This window comes from Arabidopsis lyrata, assembly GCF_000004255.2.
Source record: "Arabidopsis lyrata subsp. lyrata unplaced genomic scaffold ARALYscaffold_1, whole genome shotgun sequence".
In the NCBI taxonomy this organism is placed as follows: Eukaryota; Viridiplantae; Streptophyta; class Magnoliopsida; order Brassicales; family Brassicaceae; genus Arabidopsis; species Arabidopsis lyrata.
Window position 1 is genome coordinate 11,175,188 of NW_003302555.1, and position 23,926 is coordinate 11,199,113.

The following is a 23,926-nucleotide window of genomic DNA, read 5'->3' on the forward strand; positions in this document are numbered from 1 at the left end:
ATAAGACTCTTAAAATATAAGTATATAACTATCCATTTAAGCATCAAAAACGAGAAAACCAACACTCTTAATTGATGGCATGGGCGGATCTAAGAAGGCAGTAGGGGTGTCAGCTGCCCCCGTTAAATTTTAAAATTTGTTGTATTTTTATTGATTTCATTTGTGTTTTGCTAGCTAAAATGATGAAATATCTCCCTCTGCCCCCCTTTAAATCCACGATCAAACTCATGTTGCCCTATTCAATATACTTGTTTTTCTCTTTCTTTCCTTTTATAATTTTTTTCCTCCCTAAATTTTATCTATTTTATATGGATGTTTTCTATTTTAGTCATATCTTTTGCAAGAATCAACTTTTTTTTTATTACTTCCCAAAAAAAAAAAAAATAGTATTATTAGTGAATATATTATGTCCTCGGCGACATTATTTTCTAGATCATTGATGGGATGAGATAACCAAACTAAATTAGAAGGATAAATTGGGATCTTGAGTGCTAGATTATGTGGGTTTAGATTTAAGATTTCTCGATATTAAGCAATAGAAATAATTCTAACTCTCTATGTTAACGGCACTTCTATAAAATTTTGGTTCTTATTGACTTTTGTATAAGGTGATTTATTTTCATAACGTGGGTGACGTAACGATAATAAATCACTAGATACGAAAGGATTCCCAATTTGTGTCAAACTCAAAGTCCACATCACGTGCTGAAATCATATTCACATAATTTGGTTACGGCTCTTATTTTTTTGTCATGGCTCTTTATTGCTAAATTGAGTTAGTTAAACCAATTTCTCTAATTGAATTACTAATTTGGAAGTTCCAAAGATTGAGTGACATGTAGCTAGTGAAATGTTCTCATGTCTTCACATGTATAAGAAAAAAATAAGAAAAGCTTTCACATGTTCTCTTTGACAAACTTACAATCTATCAAACCAAGATCACCGATTACCTTTTTTCTTTAAAATAGTAAATTTGGATCGTTCCCATGACCAATTAGCCATGAAAAATGTTTTTGATCAATAAATTGATACATATATACATAGTTTTTTTTTTTTTTTTTTTTTTCGGTATGAGCTAAACTAAATATGTTTGTTGCTAAACAAATTAGGTAGCGAGCCAAAATATACATGGTTTGATATATCATATTTTAAATAATTATATCCTCGAAACTTAAATATATATTGACAAGGAAAATAGCTTTTTTTTTTTTTTTTTTTTTTGTAAACGACAAGGAAAATAGCTTATCGTCTAATATTCCTTAATAGCCAGACAAGATAAATATATCGGTCCTCATCTCTCCTTTTGGAAAACAACCTTCATCATCGTCCCATTTATTGTAAATTGATAGTTGTTGCTTCCTTATCTTTTCCCATAATTTTCTAGTTAAATTAAAATCCACTGGGATGAATTAGATGTTCTAATATTATTCATTTCTTATCTCATTCTTTTTTAACAAATAATTTCTTATCTCATATGATGAAAAATCTAATTGGCACTTTGTCTTTCCTACATTCTTAAAAACCACATTGGAGATTGTAGGGTTTGATCCCCCGAAAGCGTAAGGGACAAAGATTAGTGGCAAGTCAGTAGCTCAAAAGCCTTTAGCCATTTTCTTTAAGAAGCTAATTTAGCTAAAACATAAACCATAAGATTAAATAAGATTATTAGCCATCTGAATACGGGGTAAATCAAGAGTGGTAATTTATGTATTGTTTTATTTTTGTTTTTATTATATTCATTTTAGTTGGAGTTATTACAGAGTCTTATCTCATTAAATCTATTTAGTCGCTAAAACTCTATTTAAATCACAAACCAATAACACTCCTCTTAAGTTGTAAATGGTGGGAATATTATTTATTTGTTTATATCTAAAATTACATCATAACATAAATACATAATTGCCTGTTGTCACTGATGATTTGGTGGAATAAAAAGACACGTTTCTGTTTCTTTTCTAACATACTCATAGAGTCATTGCTAGTTGGCACTATCATTCATTAGACGTAGCTATAAATACAGATTTAACTAGGAATTATGGCTATCTTTGATTCGGGACCAGTTTTGTAAGAAACATATGAATAATAGTTGTAGCATTGGCAGTTTTGGGTAGCTAAACCAATTCTCAACTAACAAAGCTTTAATACAAAGTTTTGTAAAGAAAGACATTGAAATCTCATACGTTTGGAGGTTGAAAAAACTTATTGTAAAGAAAAAGTGAGCATTTCAGATTTTAAATTCTGACTTTAATGTGGATTTTGGAAGAAATTAAACTTGAGGTTTTCAATAAATCAAGAGTGGTCAACTTATGAATTACCTAAGTTGAACCACATTTTTACGGTTCGATGTCGTGGCGTCTCAAGTCTATAATCAAATCGATTTGTACGGAGTAGAGAATTCTTCATTTAACTACTTAGCCATTTAACCAAGCTAAGACTTCCGGTTCAATTTTGATTTCATTAAACCGAGAACAATTGGAATGCAAAAACAACTTTTACCATTCACAAAAGACAAAATAAAGGCCTTCAATGACTGCAGTTTTTGGAGTAGTTTTTGGCTTATGATTGTTCAAAAATCCAATAATTACACATTCATGATTCTACAAAAAATAGATTTCCTAAAAAATGGGGAAACCAGATTTTAGGAGATTGTGGCTTTTCTTCACAGAATCCAAAAACCAAGTTTTGTGGGTTTTTCCAAATAATTTACGTCAAATTTTTTTTTTTAATTTTTAAAATTTATTTTAAATATGCTATTTTTACCATTTACCAATTCATTTAAAACTAAAACTTTATTCTATGTAGAAAAACTAAAACCTAAACAAATTACCATTCAAGATTTTGCAAAAACTAAAATCTACACCAAAAATCAAAAACCACACTAAATCAAAAACCAAACTCCAAAATCCAAAAACCAATAAAAAACTACCAAACATTCAGGGCCAAAGTCTTTTTTTTTTTTTGACAATCAACAAAATAAAGTGTTGAAATTGGCGTTTTAGAATCTTTAAGTCTTAACAATCTCCTAGATTTTATCTCCTCTCTTCTTGCGATCTCCGTGAAACATGTTGGGCGGCGAAGGTAAGATCTTATTTTAGCGTTGTGTTCTTAGCTCTTACCACGACGTTTCACCATAGCTCCGAATAGAAAATTTAGGATTCAGATACCATGTAAAAAAAGTTGAAAATATATTTTTTATCCGCACAAACAATTGTTTTTTTTTTGGTAAGATCCACACATAAACAATTGTACAAAGTATCTATATATACATTTTTGGATGACTTTTAGCAAATAAATCCTGGAGTTGGAATGTATTTACGGATGAATGCCATTGGCATTAATTATTTAAATTTGAAAAATATTAATTAAAGATATTACCAACACGATTTCGAGAATCATAAATTCATATTTTCCTTAATTTTCTGAGTCATTAATGTGATAATCTTTAGGAAATATTTCTCTGTAAAAAAAAAAATCCACATTAATGAAGGCATTAAAATCGACACTAACAATTAAATTATTTAGATATTCAATTATTTTAAGATTCTTATATCTTATTTGATATTTTTTTTTAATATCTCATTCTTTAATTACTGCGTTTAGAATTTATTGGTTGTTACCTATTTTTTGGTGAAATTTATTGGTTGTTACTTAATAAGTAATTATGGTGCGTTTATTTTAGTTAATATCTAATTTAAAGGATTTGTTTTCTTTTATTATTAATAAACGAATAACATGTATAGAAATAAAAGATTTTTCTTGCGACTCCATAATAAAAATATTAAACTCTTATTTTCTACATTTCTTACACATAATATCCTCTTATTCAATAACAAAAAATATATATTGCATATTTTAAAAAATATTTATAATATTTAAATTATATAAAAAGTTTGTAATATTAATATTATTTCAACTCTATACAAATTTAATATATATGTATATATATCTTATGGGAACCATTTAAAAGAAATTTTTAAATTGACTTGAATTATATAGCTTTTAAATAAAAGTATTATTAAAAAGAAAAATAACTAAATGATGTTTAATTTCACGGGACGGGTAATATGATGGGACGGGTTTGGGTTGATATATATAAAAGATAGTATACCACGGGTGAAATCCTAAAATTAACAATCAAAATAATCTATCAAACAAATTACATTTTGATTTTTTTAAGAAAATATAGCCCCGCGGTGTACCGCGGGTTAAAATCTAGTTTATATACATTGTTAAGACGGCTTAACCTAATTAACCCCTATATATACGAAATTAAGCCCAATAAACTCGATATAGCCCAATAGAAAGCATAAGTTTAAATGTTATTACTTGTTATGTTTTCTTTTACCAAAATTCTGCTAATTATGTAATTTAGTGAGTTAATAATTGAATTCAATAGCAATAGTTGGGCCAATTTTGTAGGCCTAATACAATATTCTTGATTTACCCAATCGCAAGCATGATTTTCTCAGTGAGTTCACTACTAAGAAACAGACACGTGTCATATTTGAAGTTCGCAATTGGCAAAGTCATCCAAACAAAATCTGTGGTCCGTTGCATTTCACTTCAATCAGAGCAAATCAACTAGCTTTCCGATTTTCTTCGAGCCATGGAAGCTACTTGTGCAAATCCCTCCATTGTCACCGCCTCGAGAACAATTCAACCTTACCGATCACCCGCTCTCTCACTTCGATTCCTTACTTACCGGAACAAACGTTTTTTTCCTTATTCGCTCACAGTCACAAGATGTTCCACCACAAAAAGTAGAGAAACGGGTCAAGATTCAACCTTTGAATCATCGATCTCTCTGAAGAAAGGGCTAGTTCTTGATCTGGGCGTCTCTAAAGATTCATGGGACAGTGAGGAGATTGGTTCTCCGGTTGTGAAGAGATTTCTAAGCGATAACGAAGAGAGATGGTACATGTGGTACCATGGAAGCTCCAAGCAGAACCCTGTTTCTGATTGTATCGGATTAGCGGTTTCAAACAATGGGATTCATTGGGAAAGAGGAAAAGGGAAAGTTGAGTCAAGCGACGATGTGGGTTTGGTTATGAGCTGTGGTGAAGACTGGTGGGGATTTGATACTGCAAGTGTTAGACCTGGTGAAGTTGTGATAATGTCGAGTTCTAAAGTCAGAGCTAATAGCTCTGTTTACTGGATGTATTACACTGGCTACACTACTGAGACTGTTGAGTTTCAATCCCAAGGTTTCACTTCCGGGCTGGGAAATCCGGAAAGGTTTCACCTTTGTGATGAGAATGTTGAGAAATCTAGGGTTTATAGGTCACTTCCCGGGTTAGCAATTAGTCAAGATGGTAGGCATTGGGCTAGAATTGAAGGTGAGCATCATAGTGGGGCATTGTTTGATGTCGGGTCTGAAAAAGATTGGGACTTTTACTATATTGCATCTCCACATGTAGTTTTCCATGGAGATGGCGATTTACGGATGTATTACCATTCGTTCGATGATAAACCCGGTGAATTCTGCATTGGGATGGCGAGGTCTAGAGATGGGATCAAGTGGTTAAAATTGGGAAAGATATTAGGAGGAAGAATATCCGAAAAGGATGGATCGGGTTTCTTTGATGAGCTTGGAGGTAGATATCCTTGTGTGACAAGGAACAAGAGAGATGAGAGTTATGTGATGGCTTATGAAGGTGTAGATAGAAACGGGAAGACGAGCATTGGCTTGGCGGTTTCGAAAGACGGGATTAATGATTGGAAACGGGTGCAGGACGAGGAAGCCGTGGTTGCTGTTGGTGAAGGCAGTGCGTGGGATAACGAAGGAGTTGGATGTCCATATTTGATTGAGATGGATGGAGACTCTGATCATCAATGGAGATTGTATTATAGAGGTGTTGGTAATGGTGGAAGAACAGGAATAGGCTTAGCTGTTTCTCAAGGCAATGAGATCACTAGTTTTACTAAACAGACAGGGATTCACTTGTGAGACTGACAAAACAAATGTCATTTGCTTTTGAGATACACTTTGATGTTAAAAAAACAGCCTAGTTGGTCTAACTAGAGTACAATAGTAAATTGTTAAATGTTTTAACTGAAATTAATGTTAATGAATATTTGCTGATTAATTAAACCTTGTGATGTAATTTTTTAAGTAGTTCATGACCGTTACTACAAGTGGGGACAAAACCATAGTGTAAAAAAGGAAAATCCGACCGTTACAAAAACTCTAGCATTTAAGTTTCTGGGAGGAACAAAAACAACACAATCCGTAAATTAAAGCCAAAATCCAAAACTTTTTATTAATTGATCTCAGGAAATAGCAATGGGAGGAGAGCAATTCGAGCTAGAGGAAGATAGAGACGGACCATTGGAGCTGTTGCAGAGCTTGAGATCTAAAGCGACGGAGCTTCTTCTTCGGGAAGAATGGGAAGAATCTATAAAAGTTTACACGGAGTTCATCGATCTCTCTCGGAGGCAAGTCTCAAGAAATGGTGGATCCGACCCGAATCCGGATTCGATTGCTAAGCTCCGGAGATCTCTCTGCTTGGCTCTATGTAATCGAGCTGAGGCGCGAGCTAGGCTACGAGATTTCTTGGAAGCAATGAGGGATTGTGATCAAGCACTTGAAATCGAAAAGACTCATTTCAAGACTCTTCTTTGTAAAGGTAAAGTTTTGCTTGGATTGAGCAAATACTCATTGGCTTTGGAATGCTTTAAAACGGCTCTGCTCGATCCTCAAGCGAGTGATAACTTCGAGACTGTTACTGGGTACATGGAGAAATGTAAGAAGCTTGAGTTTCAGGCAAAGACTGGAGCTTTTGATTTGTCTGATTGGATCTTAAGTGGGTTTCGTGGGAGATGTCCCGAGCTTGCTGAGTTTATTGGGTTGATTGAGATTAAGAAATCTGAGTTTAGTGGGCGTGGATTGTTTGCTACGAAGAATATTGTTGGCGGGACTTCGATTTTAGTTACAAAGGCGGTTGCGATTGAGAGAGGGATCTTAGGTAATGGAGAGTCTGGCGAGAAAGCGCAGTTGATAATGTGGAAGAATTTCGTTGAAGAGGTTACTGAATCCGTGAGGAAATGCGGTAGGACACGTCGAGTTGTCTCCGCTTTGTCCACTGGACAAGACGAAGACAATCTGGAGATTCCAGATATAGCTCTCTTTAGGCCTGATGAAGCATTTGAAACTTATGATGACTCGAAACAGAGTTTGGATACGGAGAAGTTATTGAGTATCTTGGATGTGAATTCTCTGGTGGAAGATGCTGTTTCAGCTAAAGTTATGGGGAAGAACAAAGAGTATTACGGTGTAGGGCTATGGACTCTAGCTTCATTCATTAACCATTCGTGTATCCCAAACGCAAGACGTCTCCATGTTGGAGACTACGTGATTGTTCATGCCTCCAGAGACATCAAAGCCGGGGAGGAGATCACTTTTGCTTACTTCGACGTGCTTTCTCCATTGGAAAAACGGAAAGAGATGGCTGAGTCATGGGGATTTCGTTGCGGATGCAGTAGATGCAAGTTTGAGAGTGTCTTGTATGTTACCAACCAAGAGATAAGAGAGCTTGAAATGGGTTTAGAGAGAGGCGTAGATGCGGGAAACGCGGTTTACATGGTGGAGGAAGGGATGAAGAGATGGAAGGTAAAAGGGAAGGATAAAGGGTTATTGAGAGCATCTTATTGGGGAATTTATGATGAGATTTATAACTCGGAGAGACTTATGAAGAGGTGGGGAAGGAAGATACCAACAGTGGAAGTTGTGGTGGACAGTGTCTCTGATGTTGTTGGAAGTGATGAGAGATTGATGAAGATGGCTGTGGAAGGGATGATGAAGAAGAATGGAGGTTGCAGTAACATTGTGGAGATGGAGAAAATCTTGAAGCTAGGGAAGGGTGTTTATGGCAAAGTGGTATCGAAAAAGAAGGCAATGAAGACTCTTCTTGGCCTAGAGTGATAAGTCTTTTGCAAATGTTGAAACTAATTGCTTGTAGGATCCATAGAGATAATAACCATTTTGGTTTTCTGTAATTCCTTGCCTCATGGAAGAAAACATCCAATGATATTATATTATTATTACAAAGACACTCAAATGGAAATAACACTTGTTTTGTTGCAAATCATTTGTAGTCAAAGAATGTCATATATGAAAAAGCCAGTTCTACAAAAGAAATTGGATGAGTAGCATAAAAGAAAAGGATGATGGAGAATTTATTCGTCGATCCAATTATCCTGATTAGCACTTCCTCCGGTTCTGTCCTGCAGCAACACATCTTTCTCAGTTTTCAACTGGTTAACTAGCCTGCGGACGCTAGGAGTCTGGAATCGATCCTTAGCAGATTTCTTCGATTGAGTTATTAACCCTTTTTTGGCACTAGGATATGGTTTTGGAGGTGGATCCTTATCTTGCATTTTCGCAAGCTCCTTTAGGCGTTTGTATGCTTTCTTCATTTCCTTTCTCTCTGAAAGATATTCCATCTGAAAATATCAAAACATAAATCAGCAAGAAGAAGAAAACATCTTCACTGTTCAAAGGAACGGCATCAACAGCACGATTCTGATCTATTCAAATGTTGTCATCATAGACTGTGAAACGAAAATAACGTACATTAGCTACAGACATGGCATCATCCTCACTGATGCCATGCTCCTTCAATTCAAGTACCCGACAACCATATACACGTGCTTGATCTGGAACAAACGCTGATATCCTATTGAAGATGGCAACCACATTATACAAAGTAATAAGAGTAGAGAGAGATACATACATATTGAATGGTTAAACTCTACCATTGAATCAAACTTCTTTCTATAGTGATTCATATCAGAATAAGCTTTATGAAGAACAAACTCATAACATAATCATCAAACTATCTTTTGTACAAATGCAGAGATATAAAAGTTGAGAATTTTACTTGGCAGGGTCATCAATTTTTGTTCCAGGATGCTTATTGGCGAATTTACGAACATAAGGATCCTCGGGGAGAACAATCCTCTGGATTTTTCCATTAGAGCGAGGAAACACAGGAGGAGGTGAACTGCCATTAAAACCAAATCACAGAACACTCATTTCAACAAAACCCTCAAAATCCTAAATCCAAATACCACAGACGCCAAAATCTCAACTTTTTATGCAAATGGAATTCAATTGCAATCGAATTTCAGAACCCATTAACGGATGATTCAATAAGGAAGTATCTAATTGATCGATCGAGCCAAATCATTTGGAAAAATAGAAATGGGAGAAGAGAGAGAGAGAGAGTTACGCTTCCATGGCCTTAAGCCAAACAGGCTCTCGTGTAGCTAAGCCACCAACAAGCCTCCTGGTTTTGGAAAGTAAATCACCTTTCATCCACGACATTGTTGCTGAGCTTCTTCGCTTGATCTGTGTGATTCTTTTACCAGAGACGACGACGACGAAGACACAAGGGTTTCGAAATGCGGAAATGGCTTGTATCAGAAAAACCTCTTGGTTAATGAATCAAACCGGGTACATCACACTCTAAATTACGGTCTAGAATCGGTTAAGAGATAAATTTTATGGTTCGATTCGGTTCGTATCTTAAAAACGATGCCGTTTTTATGATAAAATTTATACCTCTTTGGTTTTCTAGTCTTCACTTCCGTCAGCTATAGCTTTGGAGAAACTGCATCAATGGCGTTGAGATTGACATCGCTAAAACGCGCCGCGGTTGAGTCCTACCGCATTTTGGAAACCCGAAGCTTCAGCCATGTCGCTGCGATGCCTTCGCCCTTGAACGGAGCATTCGATCGACCGATTTCTATGCCGCCGCCGGTTTTACCTGAGTTCGATCAGAATCAACCGGGTTTGATCGATGAAAAGAGCTTCGGGTTCGGGCTTCCTAGTTTTGCTTTTAATGGATCCATGGAGCTAATGGCTGTGCCTAAGAAGAAGGTCGAAGAACTCTCAGTCTCTTAATTAGTTTTCTCCCTTCGTTGTCCGAAATGGAAAAATTTCTTAGGGTTTTTGAATTATTTGCATCTAGGGATTAGCTTTTTTGACGGATTCAGGGTTTTTCTAGGGTTTTAGGGAGGTGCATTATTGGACTTATTAGTTGATTGTTTTTGTGTGTTTTGAGTGTCCATTGTTTTTCCATTTGATTGTGTATCTTTGGGTTTAAGCTCGCATCTAAATTGATTTGGTTCCTTTAGGTTCACATGTGAATGAAAATATGTAATTTTTAATGGCTCCTTTGGAGAATGATAGTGTTAATCGAAGCTGTTTTTGATGAAACATGCAGATTTCTAAACACAAGAGAGGAATAAGAAATGGCCCAAAGGCTCTTAAGCCTGTTCCTGTGATCATCCGTTGCAGGTAAGAGATTAGCTTCACTTGTTGCTTTATCTGTTTTATGGTTCTTTACCTATCCATAGGTTGAGTTTGGTATGGGGGTCTAGTTTTGAGGCTGTGAAATTTTTTGTACTGTTAGTTTTTCTCTAGGTTGTTACTGCAGCAACAGCTGAAGAATAAATGCATATGCTTTGTGATTCATTGTTCTCTCCTTACTATCGCTTGGTAGAAACTGCACTCGAGTAACCAGAATTGTGTATCTTTAACGAGTTTGACGAAAGCGCTAGTTGTGTTCATCATGGACACAATATGAGTCAACTTGTTCGGTTTTGGTATATGTTTGATTTAAAAAATTCTTTCGTTTTTCATGATCTCATTGTGAGGGCACTTGTATCAGAATTTTATATATACCGCCGGTTTATGTACACACTCTTTTGTGTTTCCAGGAGTTGCGGGCGAGTCAAGCTGCCACATTTCTTCTGTTGCAGCGGTGAGCGGCTAAACCCTAGTGAGTAAGGCAATTCGAACAACTGATCAAGGTTTCCAATATGATTACTCCTTGTTGGATATCAAGAGGGAAAAATCTTGGCTTTCTTAGTAGTACACTGGAGTGATTATAGACTTAGTTGATGCTGTTTTGGAAAATTATTTTATGCTGCAATATCAATATTCCATGCTTCTTCTGACAAATTATGTTATTGTCATTTTGCTTGTTGCAAAGTTTAGGCTAGCTCATTTTTATATATGTGCTCTTAGATTTGGATTCAACAGCTAAATCTATTCTAAATGGATAACTAGATTCACGTGAAACCATCTATACAAGTTTTTGAAGCTCTTTGTCATATACGCTCGCTGTCTCAATAACCTCGTAGTTTATTAGTGTGTCATTTCAAGGGTAATTTTTGGTTTATCATAGACAAAGTAGCTCGTGTTTGGTAGGTTTATGGACTAATTTTGGTTTGAAATCTGATTTGGGCACATTGTGATAGAGAGCTCAATGATAACCCTAGGTAAGATTGTTATATCCGAAGCCTCGTTGTGCTCATTTCCTTCTCTTTACTGAAACAGATACAAGTAAACCCTACCCAAAATTGAAACCCGACTCTTTGGAAAAACCTTGATTATATCCAATCTAAGAGTTAATTATCTCGATCTTCCTCCTCGTCGTAGTTGAATGGTAACGGAACTGATTTGAATGCTCTGAACTTTCCCACATTGTTCAAGTGTTCATTCTCCAACCTGTGAACAAAGCAAGAACTCTTAAGTTTAAGTAAAAATTGGTTTGAAGGAGAATTTAGTCATCGTGTCTTGGTCAAAAAGTTACCTGAAGAAATTCCAGATACCACGACGTATGATCTCAAGAGCAGCAAGAAGAGCAACCATAGTTTCTCGATGTAAGAACTTGAAATTAAAATCCAGTACAGTCTGCAACCAAGCCATCCTCAACACGATGTTTAAGACCTATAAAGAAGAGAAGACAAACCAAATTATAAGGAAATCATCAATCAGGATTTGTACTGTTGTTTTGATTTTCACAGTTCTCACGATTGCAACGTAGTAGACGGCTTTGTGAGGAACAAGAAGCTTCTCTCTTAACAAATGTTTAGATGGTCTGTGAAGTAATCCCCAGTCAAAAACAATGTCCCAATATGTGCCGTAAAAAGTTGCCAATGCCGAGAAAACCCAGGCAGCGACTTTCCAGATGTTTCCTCTGTTAAGGCTATAAGCTGTTCTCAAGCACACAGCGACAACGGTTAATAAATACTTGAGAGCATTGTAGCCTTGACTTGAATCATTCTCTTCGATCAATCTTCGAACACACTGAAGAAAACGTGACCAGTAAGGAATCACAGCGACGATGAAGTAAAATGTGCTGTATACATCGCTTGATCTGCAAGTGTTTTGCCTGTGCCTGAAGTCTCCCCAACCATAGTAACATATGTAAAACTCCAGACTCCTTAGTGCTTGAACCTAAAAAATAAGAAAGTTGATTAATGAGTTACATGTTGAAAACATATACATGGAAGTTAGAAGAATGTTATGAACACACACAAACCTGACTTGTTAATTGGTCTGCCAAGAAAAAATCTGGAAGATTAACCTGCAAATTTAGATTAAAAATTAAGAGTTTATCCATGTTTTACCCCGCGTAAAACAGAGGATTTGCTTGAGTAATTAAATTACCTTGTAGAGTGGCGCAGCGATGCAGCGGAAGACAACCATGAGGAAGAACACACGGCTTGACCGATAAAAAATGTTGAAGGGACAGAACAAAATAGCAACCACTAGCTGCAGAACATTGTACAAACGAAATGTGTTACTACATTAGTAGAATGATTTAAGATTCTTGTGGTTGATATGATGAACAACTTACAGCCAAAATAAAAATGGGAAGAAGTTCAGTCATGGTCTTGTAGTCATTAGTGTTAGGGTCCATCTCCATGTCAAGGTTTATTAGAACAGCACAGAGAGCAAGCGTGCCAAGACCAAAGCTTAGAAGCAGAACATGTCTATAACCAAGCTCTGTTCCTTCTTTAAAACCGAATATAAACGGATAATTCACTCGATATCGCTTCCAAAAGTATATGTTTGAAGCATACATGATCATATGCAGAACCACAAATGCAAATAAACTGGAAATAAAGTTACCAGTGGAACATTGTCAGCAAGAAAACAGTGTTTTTAATTAGAGAGTAATCTATAAATATATGTTTTGGTTTGAACCTGTAAAGAGGGAACATTGTCTCCATGTAGAGTTTATGTCCATCTGCGCCCATTATATTACGAGCATGGATGAACATGACGAGAGCAACCACTAAGGAGACTGTGCAACCGACGAAAAAGCCTGAAAAAGAAGAACTAATTTGAGGGATTTTGTTTGATTAGTCATGAACTAATGTAAATAAACCGGTTTCGATTTGGGATATCCTTTTAGTTACCAGTGGAAAACGTTATTCGATGTTTTTCTTTCTTCACTTTTGGTCTTAAGAGATTCATTCCTTTGCTTCGATTCAAACCCGCGAAATGCTCGACAAAGGTAGACTCAACTCTCAACATAAGCTTGTTGATCTGTTAAAATGTAAATAAGCTCAGGTTTAAAGATTTTAGTTTTATTGAAAGAAAATAGTAATAAGTTTGGTGTAGAGGTAGTGTGTTAACCTCATCGGAGCTAGTGAGGTAGGACTTATCTACCATCTCCATGTATGGTTTTGCTGCACTTCTTGAAGCAATCTGATAGAAAATATTTAGCAAAAACATATTAATAAGTCTCCAGAAACTTACATTATATAGATATGATGAAATCTAGTGTTACCTTATCATATTTCTTCATAATCTTGGAAATCGCCAAAGTGTTCAAGAAGCTGAATAAATCAAGAACAAAGCATGGATTTAATCAAACAATCTTTTTCACATTTCATTTCTTCTTAAGAAGCAACATACCTGTAATTCTTGAGATGTCGAAGCTTGCGATAAAACTCAATGAAGACATTCTTAAGCCGTTCTTCTATTTTCTTGAGATTCTCTCTTGTGAATTTGAGCTCTTCTTGGTTAGAGAGCTTGAGGACGTTTTTAATAGTGGAAAGAGGAGTTTCCTGAGTTTTGTTTAATCTGATACGTTCAAGAACACTTAACACTTCTGGTACACTCTCTTTCGTTGAATCTCCACCGTTGGATCCATTTCCCTCTACTTTGATTCCCATCTCTTCACCTAATGTCTTCCCTTCAAAATAAAACCACAAAAAGATTCAAGCTTTGTGTCCTTTCAGACTAAACTTAGTCACAAAAAATCTCTGAAAACTTACTCTGTTCCGTAGAATCTAAGGCATTGATATCCACTGATACTGTTTCAGAGCAGCTCCAAGAAGAAGAAGGTTGCTCAACTTTGATTCTGAAAGCAATAAGAGCATCCATTTGTTTGTTCAAAACCACTGCCTCCTTCACCATTTCCTCCACTTTAGACCGGTAAAAATGGTTTACTTTATCGAATTCAAGATCTAGGGTTTTAAAGAACGCAAGCTCTGACTCTCTCCCTGCTTCTGCAACTTCCAAGATAGTTGTCTCGTATCTCTCAAACCCATCGTCCCCAGTTGTTGCATACACCATAATGTCCTGAATTTCGGGTTCCCGAGACGAGGCGGTGCGGCTATACCGCTTTGTCAGGCCGCTGAAGTTGCGGCTACCAGATAGCTTGCGTTTCAAGACACCTGGTCTCTCTGATCTTTTCCGTGAAGTTTGGATTTCTTGAAGGATAGACTTGAGACAAGCATAATCTATGTAAGCTTGTTGCCATTCTGGAATCATCTGCCTAACAAAATCTTTCCCAAACTTCATATTTGGTTTCTTCTCTCAATTTTTCTGGACTTCTCTGTAAAACTCAAGAATCCAGATCCAATTAAAAGCCTCTTTTAGTTGAGATTAATCTCTATCTCTCCCTCTCTGCGTCTCGCTGAAAAGTTGGCTGCAGAGTAAAGAACAGATTTTGAGAAAATTACGAGACGACAAAAAAGAAAAGCTATTAGATGAAGAAAGAAACTAGAAAGCGTAAGAAGAACAAAGTGTGGGTTATATAAGAATTTGCCAACCATGCAAAAACTCGTGGAGTTTATTCAACTAATCACTTATATTCATATATATATAGTCATACATATATCTTCATATATATAAGAGACAGAGGGATATTGAGTCACATAAAGATTTGCAAGTGGATATAATTTCACGTGAGAAAAATCAAAAGAGTTGAAATGAAATTGAAAAGACGTTTGTTGTGGTGGGCTCTTGGGTGGACTGATTGACAACGAAAATAAAATAATTGCATAACAACACATGTACAAAATGTCTTCCTCTAAATTAATAATAAATGGGTTAAAGTAGTTGGTTGGAAAAAATAAACATCAAAATACTATAAAACAGATTCAATAGAAAGAAAACAGGTGGACGATACACTTTTTGCGTGGAATGATACACTTTTTGCGTGGAATGATACACTTCCACACTGTTCTAGTGGACAATAGAACGGTTCACAGTGACCGATACATTGTTTTACGGTGGATGGAAGAAATAAGAGAGTTTAGAGGAAGAAAACAGAGGGTGAGAGACATAGTGACAAAGAGCAGGAGGAGGGCAATGGAGACTATGGAGTGTTAGTATGGCGGCTTAGAGGAAAAAAAAAATTTAGGTTTAGAGAAAAGTCTCTGATACCATATTGAATGATGAGAATCACAATTATCTATATTAAAAGAGTACAATGAATCAATTAATCTAATTACATAATATGTGATATTCCTAAAATAAGATGAGTGTAATCGAGTTTCCTAATCTATCAGTTACATTGTTCAGTGTACAATGTTCACGTTGACTGATACACTAACTACTATTCACAGTGGATGATTCATTATTTCATTGTTCACAAAAGACAATATACTATTTACGGGAGATGATTATAGTCCTCTCTATACATTGTTTATGGTTTATATCGTCATAAACTGGTACACCTTCTAGTATAGTTGTAAATATACATGGGGTTGAAAAGAAAGTAAGGTAGTAAAAAAGTAAAAAAACTATCTAAATAGCAAAGATGAGAAAAAAAACAATTTTTACCCAAATTGCAAATTACAAAATAAAAAACTACACCTTTTAACAAAACATTTTATGTTAAATTTTATCGATTTTTTTGTTTGTTTGTTTTTGTTTTTGTTTTTAATTTTATCGATTTTCATCTCAAAATCATAGCCTTTATATATAATTTTCTATACTTTTAATATTTTATTGTAGGATTCTAACATCAGCAAACATACTCTATTTGACTCAATGTGAATCCAATCACTAGAAAATAAAAAGAGTCCGGCCACATGGTGTGTCGGTGTTGATATATATTGGATCTAACAACTTGAAGACTAGCGACAGTTTTCTTTCTTTCTTTGATAAAGGTTTATAAGACTAGCGACAGTTCTTAACTTCTTATGTTTTTTCTTTCTCTTTTTTCTTGTCGTCCACTTTTTATGTTTATCGTATATTCTTATCATATAACGAAGTAGTTATTTTATTTGTTTAATTTAATATCAGCTTATACAGTTATACGTATGGACTAAATTTATTATCTAGGGTAAAAAAGATATACAATGTATTTTATGAAGAAATCAATCACATAAAACTCTATTACAAATTTACAATATTATTAATTTGTGATATATATGTTAATATGTCAATATCACTTGGTTTTGAGGGGCAAATGAAATTGGTAACTACTCTATGTATTTCAATATTTTATATTTGGTAAAGGCATGAGTCATATAAAGATGTTCTTATTGATCTTATCTATTCAAAAAGATAAGTGATTAAGTCTTCATAATCATACTATTATTGAATTAGTTATATTCGAACTAAAAAAAGTGGAAAGTGATTAATTATGCTCGAGCGGTAAATAGGACGCGTAAACTCACTTTATCCTTCCGACGAAAAAAAAAAACTCACTTTATCCTTTTTCTTTTTGACCAACGTTGCATTTTATTTGAGTATCACGTTATTTAAAACTTACACACAAATGTATGTACTCACCAAAAAAAAAAACTTACACACAAATGTCACTGTTAACTGAGATAAATACTGGTAGTGTCGTGAGCAATGACATTGGGCCCAAAATCCACAACAATATTTGATGTATTTAGCATGTGTTTATTAAATCTGCATCATACTACTTATTATGGTCACCATTTAAGTTTTGTTCAATTTGTTATGCATCACTTACTATTTATTATGTTTGTCTGGTCGAGTAGCTACAACTTTTTCATAGCATACGAGTATATTACGTCCAACTAAAAATTAATAATAATTTGGCTGGAGAAAAAACACTATTTAGTTTATAGTTTTTTTTTTTGAATTAATGTTAAATTACATTCAAAGAAAAATAAACATGCATACAACTTAATGCAAACTGTTTTTAAAAACAAATATGAGATAATATATTTTTCAATGTGATTTTGAAGCAACCCAAACTTGCATGCCCCCTTCATACTTCAGCTCTCCTTCACTTCGAATTATACTTAATCAATTTCGAATATTTTTATCGATTATTTTTGTTAGCTTCTCACTTAGTAATAGTTTTTCTCAGTGTCTTTTATTATTCACTTCTTAGTTTATACTTTTTAAAGTGGATTCAAGAAGTAAATTAGTTCAAATATAAAAATACAACACAATTTTGGTTAGCATTAACTATTTATTGTTCCATTTTCACTAATTTAATCTTACTATATTTAATTATTTGTTTTTTCTTAATACATCACGGGAAACGGAGTTGAGGTGTCGGCTCCTACTGTATTTGATAATCATCCTGATTTTATGCGCCACACTAGTTAGGTTATGTTTATAGATAATATATTAATTGGAGTTTGTTACAACACCATTATCGATATTACTAATTAAAAAAAAGGAGATTAGCCCTTATCTTTTGTTTTTTCCGATACATGAACCGGGGAATTTGTACTCGGACATTTAAAAAAAAATGGCACGGGACATTCACCACAGTAAGTTAACATAGAGAATCTTGAAAATACAAATATATAGAAAGTATAGTTAGAAAAGGTTATTTTAGTGGGTCTTCCTAAGCTATGAGGGATTCCATAATTGTCGTTGAAAGCGGAAAGTCCGGAAAATTGGAATTAATTGAATTGAATGATCCAAAGATGTATATATCTAATACTAGTAAATAGCTCTAGAGAACGGCATCTGTGACTACGATATACGTCGATCTTAATCTTTGACTCTCTCTCTCTTTTCGTTTTTTTCTCTTTTGATGGATTTGTTTTGCAACGTCCGTACATGGACGTACGCGTCAATGGATTTTAAATGGATCTAATTAAAATGGATATTTAAAAAGTAAAAAACACTATTTTCGTATGGCATATCTAAACATATAAAAGAGACGACGATGTTTGCTCTTTAAATTTAAATTTAAACGACGGATAGTATCATAGTAACTAAATCATGCATCTTGACCCAAAAGTCCAAAACTATTTAGTTAACAGAAAAAAAGAATGCTATAATATGTACATTTTCATATGTATATGCGTTTGTTTTTCTTATTTTTTTCATACTATGTCTATAAAAAAATATTTGGACTAAGATTCTCTTCTCACTATAATACTTAGGACATTCTATCAATAGGATCAATGTCACAACCCATTTATATTTGCGTTTACCTTTCGCGATTAAACCAATAGTTTAAAGAATTGCAATTTTGATTACGTTTTGTACAACCACGATGACTTTCAAATTTGCAGAAAATTTAATCATAAAAGAATTAAATGTTTGCTTTGACAACTTCTTTTTTGGTTGAAAAACAGCAGTTGACAAAAAAAAAAGGACTAAAAGTTGTCTTTTAACTTGATTACCCATTAAAAGTTAGTTACGTAAGTATATAATTTTTAGTCACCATCCCAAATACAAACCAATGGTTCCTATTTATTTCTTACCAGGGGTATGCGACCAGCATTATATAATTAATAGATAGTTTTTTACAACAATATAAATATGAGAAATTACTAGAATTTACAAAAGAAAAATTAAACCTATAATATATATAGATATCCTTTACAACATAACGAGCATTGTCCTAGAAAAATCATATCAAACATATATATTTTTATTTGATTTCTTTTTCAAACCTGTCTAATGTATACCATCTTACCATACTAATTTTCTATTTTAGAGAAGATAGTCTTTACAAATTGGTTCCTTTGAGCTAATCAATTAAAGTTGGGAAAATTGGAAATAAAGGATATCTACTTAAAAATTTGTCCATATATACCTTTTTTGTGAGATTGTCAGTTTGGACGATTTTACCCCTACACCCTAATTTAAATGTTTTTTTAAAAAAATAATCAAAAAAACATGTAGATATACAAGAGTAGAGGTGATTTGAAGTGAAATTTTTTAGATTTGGTTTTTAAAAAGTTGATTTTTTGATAGATAAAGTTTTATCTAATTTTGGTAGGACACATTTTCTAGAGTTCTGCGAAACTCAGAGTGTGTATTCTGCATTTTTGTACATGTTCTACTTATTTCAGACTAGATTTCTGTTCTGAGAATTTTAGAAATCCAAAAATCATAAATCTAAAATATTTAGAACATGCATTCTACGTTTTTCTCTATGTTCTAAATATTTTAGAATAGACGTTTTAATAATTTCTACATCGTCTGCCATCGTTAGAAATTGTAATCTGAGTTTAGAATGTAAATTCTACGGTACTGCAGATTTGATTTTCTGAAATTTTTAGAATTCTCTAAATATAGAAAGTAAATCTTCAGAAAAGGAAACAAAATATTTTTTTTAGATTACGATTTAAATGAATATTAATTGTTTAGATTACGATCTAAAGATGTAGAAGTTGTTGTCTACGGTTTTTAGACTAAGATTAAAACCTAAAACGTTTTCTAAACTCTAAGCTAAGCCACCACTTTCGATTTTTTTGCTATACCCTACGTTTTTCCTTCAAATTCTTTCTTTTTCCTTCAACGATTTGTGTCTTAGTTTCTCGATGTATATCTACTTAAGGAGTGATGTGTGAAGATTGTATGACAAGAAGGAGTGGAGATCTCAATATGAACCTTTTTATCTTTTGATATAAGTTTGCAATAATAAATGTTATGTATGAAAAAAATAATAATAATAAAAGAAATAATTGTTATGCATGTTATGCAACAATTTAAATGCATTGTTAAGTTTAACTTAATGTCCTACACGAGATTATGAGCTTAGTTACCAAGCTGACAATTGTCAAATTTGAAGTATAGTTTAATTTTTAAAGTATTTTACTGAGATCCTAATTTTCTATAAAGAAATCGATTAATTGCAAAACATAATTTTATGAAGATATATTAGTATGTTCCATGTTATCACAAACCTAAAGCGGTTTATATAGTCTGCTTTATATGTCCGTTACAACCAACAAAGATTTAATCTATATAAAATAAGCGATAAAAATACCTTTTATTAATGTAGGGCTAATACGTGTATTTATGATTATTTATCAGGTAATGAGGTGGTCTGCTACGAGAGTCCACGTCCACCCTCGGGAATTCACCGTATTGTGTTGGTATTGTTTCGGCAACTCGGAAGACAAACGGTTTATGCATCCGAGGTGCACCAATAGTTCAACACTCATGAGTTTGCTGAGATCTACAATCTAGGTCTCCCTGTGGCTGCATCTTTCTTCAATTGCCAGAGGGAGAATGGCTGTGGAGGAAGAAGAACGTAGATGCCTACGTACTTACTTTAACTAATAATCCATTTGTATATTACAATGTTTCCAAATGAGATACTTAAGCATCTACATAAGAAAAATATATAAGAAAACCAAAAATGGATTTAAATAAAATGAGGGTAAATTTGGGTTTTGAATTGTGAAAAAACCTATATGACCAATCTAAAAAAAAAAGGGATATATGGACAAATTTTGTAGTAGATATCCTTTATATCCAATTTTCCCATTAAAGTTGTTGACAAAAAAAAAGACAATATTTCATAAAAACACGAATGCGTTTAAATCACAATTCACTCAAAAGTTATGAGCCGAAATTCATGGCATGATTTCAGTAACATGAAACTTTTGCAAATTGAATAATAATCATGCGTCCTTCTTAATTTTCTCTTTGTTTTATACCATCCAATTCACACCTTTTCTTTCTCTTCTCCTTTTTAACTCATTTTTTTTTCGTTTTTATATATTAGAGAAATTGTAATAATTGTTGATCTGAAGGTGGAGAAAATGACAACACCAACATATACTCTTTTATGCATACGATCATTCATGTTCTTACTATGTTTCAGCATTGCCTTTGGTCGCAAGAACCTAGAAGATAAGCTCGGTGACACTCTATTTGCACCCAAACCTGTTGAAGCAACCGAGCTTAGAGCCGCTTTAGTTACTAATTCCGAAGCTACCGACATTTCAAGTAGTATTGGTTTGGGAGAAGTTGGAAGTCAAGAGATGCATCACATTTACATAGAAACAAGTAAAGATTCGAGTCTCGGAAATAAACAAGACAATATAAACTCTGTGCCTAGGAAGATTATAAGGGGTACCGTTTCCATCTCATTCTCATTTCCTATCATCAAGATTCAGGTTCCTATTCCGAAGCCAAATATTACGGTGGCTGACATAAACCAATTCAATGAAGAAGAGATGAGTAAAGGTATTGTCATAACTCCAACGAAGACTAATGAGTTTGGTATTTCCCTTGGAAATGACGGTGCAGAGCTCGGATACAGCTACCAATAAGCAGCCCCAAGAACCACAATATTGAAGGCCTTGCCAGCTTCCTAAGGGTAGGTAGTGCTAAAGATTGAAGTTACTATAAAAGCATATGATAAAATTATGGTTTTAGAGACAAAGAAGTTGTTGGTGGCCAACGAGTATAAACAAAATATGTAGCGATTTTGTAACAAAACCTTGCCAAAACGTTTGACTCTAGAATGAAAAAAGGATATATGTGAAACATTTTCTTACATCTATTTAGTATGCTGAAAGTATCTATGATTTATAGTAAAAATAGTCATATACTTATCTTAATTACACCTGAGTTTAGGAGATGTGAAAGAAAAATGAAAAAAGGAACAACTAAACATTTCTATCTTAACATTCTCTTCTCATTGGCAATGCGAGGATGATCTTGAGAGTGAGTCTGTTGTTTCTGTCTGTAGCCTTTGAGAAAGTTGTTGGAGATATTGAAGCACAATGTCGCAAGATTGGTGTTTCAACACTACTAGAATTTCCACTAGCTCCCCATTTCGAATAAGCTCAAGCTCAAGCTCAAGCTCGGTAATTTGAACTGGAGATATGTTTCGGAAACATCAAGCACCTGGTCATTGTAATCTTCAAAACAGATGCAATTGTGTATGGATTTTGTGTCAAAAAAATAGTTTGGATATATATGGAAGAAAGGACAAGACATTCTAATATAGCTTCCAACATCTCTGTGAAGTTGAGTATGAGATCGCTATATATTATAATTTAAACGACGGAGATTGACTAAATCAATATTATGCTCTCCGATTTGATGAAAATACGCATTTCTAGACCAGAAAAAAGAATTAATACTATGATCGGTGTTTGACATTTTCATGTATTCTCTTCTCACTAATACTCAGGACATTCTATCAATATATAGGATCAATGGCATAACAATTTATAATTGCGTTTACCTTTCGCGATTAAACCAATAGTTTAAAGACTTGCAATTTTGTTTACGTTTTGTACGATGACTTTCAAATTTGTAGAAAAAAGTTTTCCGTTAATCAAAAAATGATTAAATATTTGCTTTGACAACTTCTTTTTCGGGTTGGAAAACCGTAGTTGACAAAAAAAAGGACTAGACGTTTGTTCCTATTTTTCGCTCATCAAGATTATGCGACCAGAATAATATAATAATACAATTATACTTATTATAATTTACATAAATATTAAACCTATAATAAATATCCTTTACAAAAATAATGAGCATTGTGCTAGAAAATCCTATCAAACATATTTTTATTTGATTTTTCAAACAGTCTAGTGTATACCATCTTAACATATTAATTTTCTATTTTAGAGAAGACAATATTTCATAAAAACACGAATGCGTTTAAATCTCAACTCATTCAAACATTATGAGCCTAAATTCATGGCATGAATTCAGTAACATGAAACTTTTGCAAATTGAAATTTTCTCTTTGTACCATCAAATTCACACTTTTTTTTTTTCTCTTCTATTTTTGAACTCATTGCCTTCTTCTTATATATTAGACAAATTGTAAATAACTGCCAATTTTAAGGTGGAGAAAATGACAATACCAACATATAACCTTTTATGCATAGGATCATTCATGTTCTTACTATGTTTCAGCATTACCTTTGGTCGCAAGAACCTAGAAGATAAGCTCGGTGACACTCTATTTGCACCCAAACCTGTTGAAGCAACCGAGCTTAGAGCCGCTTTAGTTACTAATTCCGAAGCTACCGACATTTCAAGTAGTATTGGTTTGGGAGAAGTTGGAAGTCAAGAGATGCATCACATTTACATAGAAACAAGTAAGGATTCGAGTCTCGGAAATAAACAAGACAATATAAACTCTATGCCTAGGAAGGTTATAAGGGGTATCGTTTCCATCTCATTCTCATTTCCTATCATCAAGATTGGGGTTCCTATTCCGAAGCCAAATATTACGGTGGCTGCCATAAACCAACTCAACGAAGAAGAGATGATTAAAGGCATCGTCATAACTCCAACGAAGACTAATGAGTTGTGTATTTCCCTTGGAAATGACGGTTTAGAGCTCTCATATAGCTAAAAACAATCTCAAGAGCCGTATATCGAAGGCCCATTGCCAACTTCCTAAGGGTTATGCTGGAGATTGAAGTGACTATAAAACATATGACGAATTGATAAAGTTGATGGAAGTACTTTTTTTTTTTTGGACAAAGTACTTGATGGAAGTACTTGAGTTATGGTTTAAGAGACAAATAAGTTGTTGGTGACCAACGAGTATAAACAATATATGTAGCCATCATTAACAAAAACCTTGAGAAAAGTTGAAAATGAAGAATGACAAAAGGATATATGTGAACCATTTTTGTAATTATCTATTTACTATGCTGTAAGTACCTATGATGT

General features: G+C 34.0%; 7 protein-coding genes across 10 annotated transcripts; 5 read left to right on the forward strand and 2 right to left on the reverse strand.

Annotated features, from left to right (window-relative positions):
• The first annotated feature begins 4,430 nt into the window (after nucleotides 1-4,430).
• LOC110224986 lies at nucleotides 4,431-6,086 on the forward strand. Its single transcript, XM_021013306.1, has one exon. It carries the CDS (start codon nucleotides 4,607-4,609, stop codon nucleotides 5,945-5,947), a length of 1,341 nt encoding a protein of 446 aa, XP_020868965.1. The 5' UTR covers nucleotides 4,431-4,606; the 3' UTR covers nucleotides 5,948-6,086.
• An 83-nt stretch (nucleotides 6,087-6,169) lies between these two features.
• Nucleotides 6,170-8,087, forward strand: LOC9329445. Its single transcript, XM_021013305.1, has one exon. The coding sequence runs from the start codon at nucleotides 6,284-6,286 to the stop codon at nucleotides 7,919-7,921; it is 1,638 nt and encodes a 545-aa protein (XP_020868964.1). The 5' UTR covers nucleotides 6,170-6,283; the 3' UTR covers nucleotides 7,922-8,087.
• On the reverse strand, nucleotides 8,008-9,405 carry LOC9326706. Its single transcript, XM_021013307.1, has 4 exons — nucleotides 9,231-9,405; nucleotides 8,880-9,002; nucleotides 8,573-8,675; nucleotides 8,008-8,442 (listed from the first exon to the last, which is right to left on the reverse strand). The coding sequence occupies exons 1-4, from the start codon at nucleotides 9,323-9,325 to the stop codon at nucleotides 8,176-8,178; spliced, it is 588 nt and encodes a 195-aa protein (XP_020868966.1). The 5' UTR covers nucleotides 9,326-9,405; the 3' UTR covers nucleotides 8,008-8,175.
• A 148-nt stretch (nucleotides 9,406-9,553) lies between these two features.
• On the forward strand, nucleotides 9,554-11,112 carry LOC9329446. Its single transcript, XM_021012972.1, has 3 exons — nucleotides 9,554-9,880; nucleotides 10,227-10,300; nucleotides 10,723-11,112. The coding sequence occupies exons 1-3, from the start codon at nucleotides 9,620-9,622 to the stop codon at nucleotides 10,790-10,792; spliced, it is 405 nt and encodes a 134-aa protein (XP_020868631.1). The 5' UTR covers nucleotides 9,554-9,619; the 3' UTR covers nucleotides 10,793-11,112.
• A 100-nt stretch (nucleotides 11,113-11,212) lies between these two features.
• LOC110224947 (phosphate transporter PHO1 homolog 7) lies at nucleotides 11,213-20,702 on the reverse strand. 4 transcript variants are annotated; one of them, XM_021012970.1, is made up of 13 exons: nucleotides 20,259-20,702; nucleotides 14,080-14,735; nucleotides 13,718-13,997; nucleotides 13,590-13,638; nucleotides 13,436-13,507; nucleotides 13,216-13,345; nucleotides 13,001-13,121; nucleotides 12,651-12,909; nucleotides 12,461-12,565; nucleotides 12,333-12,377; nucleotides 11,822-12,247; nucleotides 11,601-11,737; nucleotides 11,213-11,515 (listed from the first exon to the last, which is right to left on the reverse strand). In XM_021012970.1, the coding sequence occupies exons 2-13, from the start codon at nucleotides 14,606-14,608 to the stop codon at nucleotides 11,416-11,418; spliced, it is 2,253 nt and encodes a 750-aa protein (XP_020868629.1). In that variant the 5' UTR covers nucleotides 14,609-14,735; nucleotides 20,259-20,702; the 3' UTR covers nucleotides 11,213-11,415. The 4 variants fall into 4 exon arrangements, with proteins under 4 accessions (XP_020868629.1, XP_020868628.1, XP_020868627.1 ...); XM_021012969.1 differs by lacking the exon at nucleotides 20,259-20,702 and adding an exon at nucleotides 14,860-14,960; XM_021012968.1 differs by lacking the exon at nucleotides 20,259-20,702 and having other exon boundaries at nucleotides 14,080-14,924.
• Nucleotides 20,703-20,968: 266 nt separating this feature from the next.
• On the forward strand, nucleotides 20,969-21,839 carry LOC9326707. Its single transcript, XM_002890599.2, has one exon. It carries the CDS (start codon nucleotides 21,040-21,042, stop codon nucleotides 21,550-21,552), a length of 513 nt encoding a protein of 170 aa, XP_002890645.1. The 5' UTR covers nucleotides 20,969-21,039; the 3' UTR covers nucleotides 21,553-21,839.
• Nucleotides 21,840-23,043: 1,204 nt separating this feature from the next.
• On the forward strand, nucleotides 23,044-23,879 carry LOC9326708. The gene has a single exon (XM_021010791.1). The coding sequence runs from the start codon at nucleotides 23,097-23,099 to the stop codon at nucleotides 23,601-23,603; it is 507 nt and encodes a 168-aa protein (XP_020866450.1). The 5' UTR covers nucleotides 23,044-23,096; the 3' UTR covers nucleotides 23,604-23,879.
• Nucleotides 23,880-23,926: the final 47 nt, after the last annotated feature.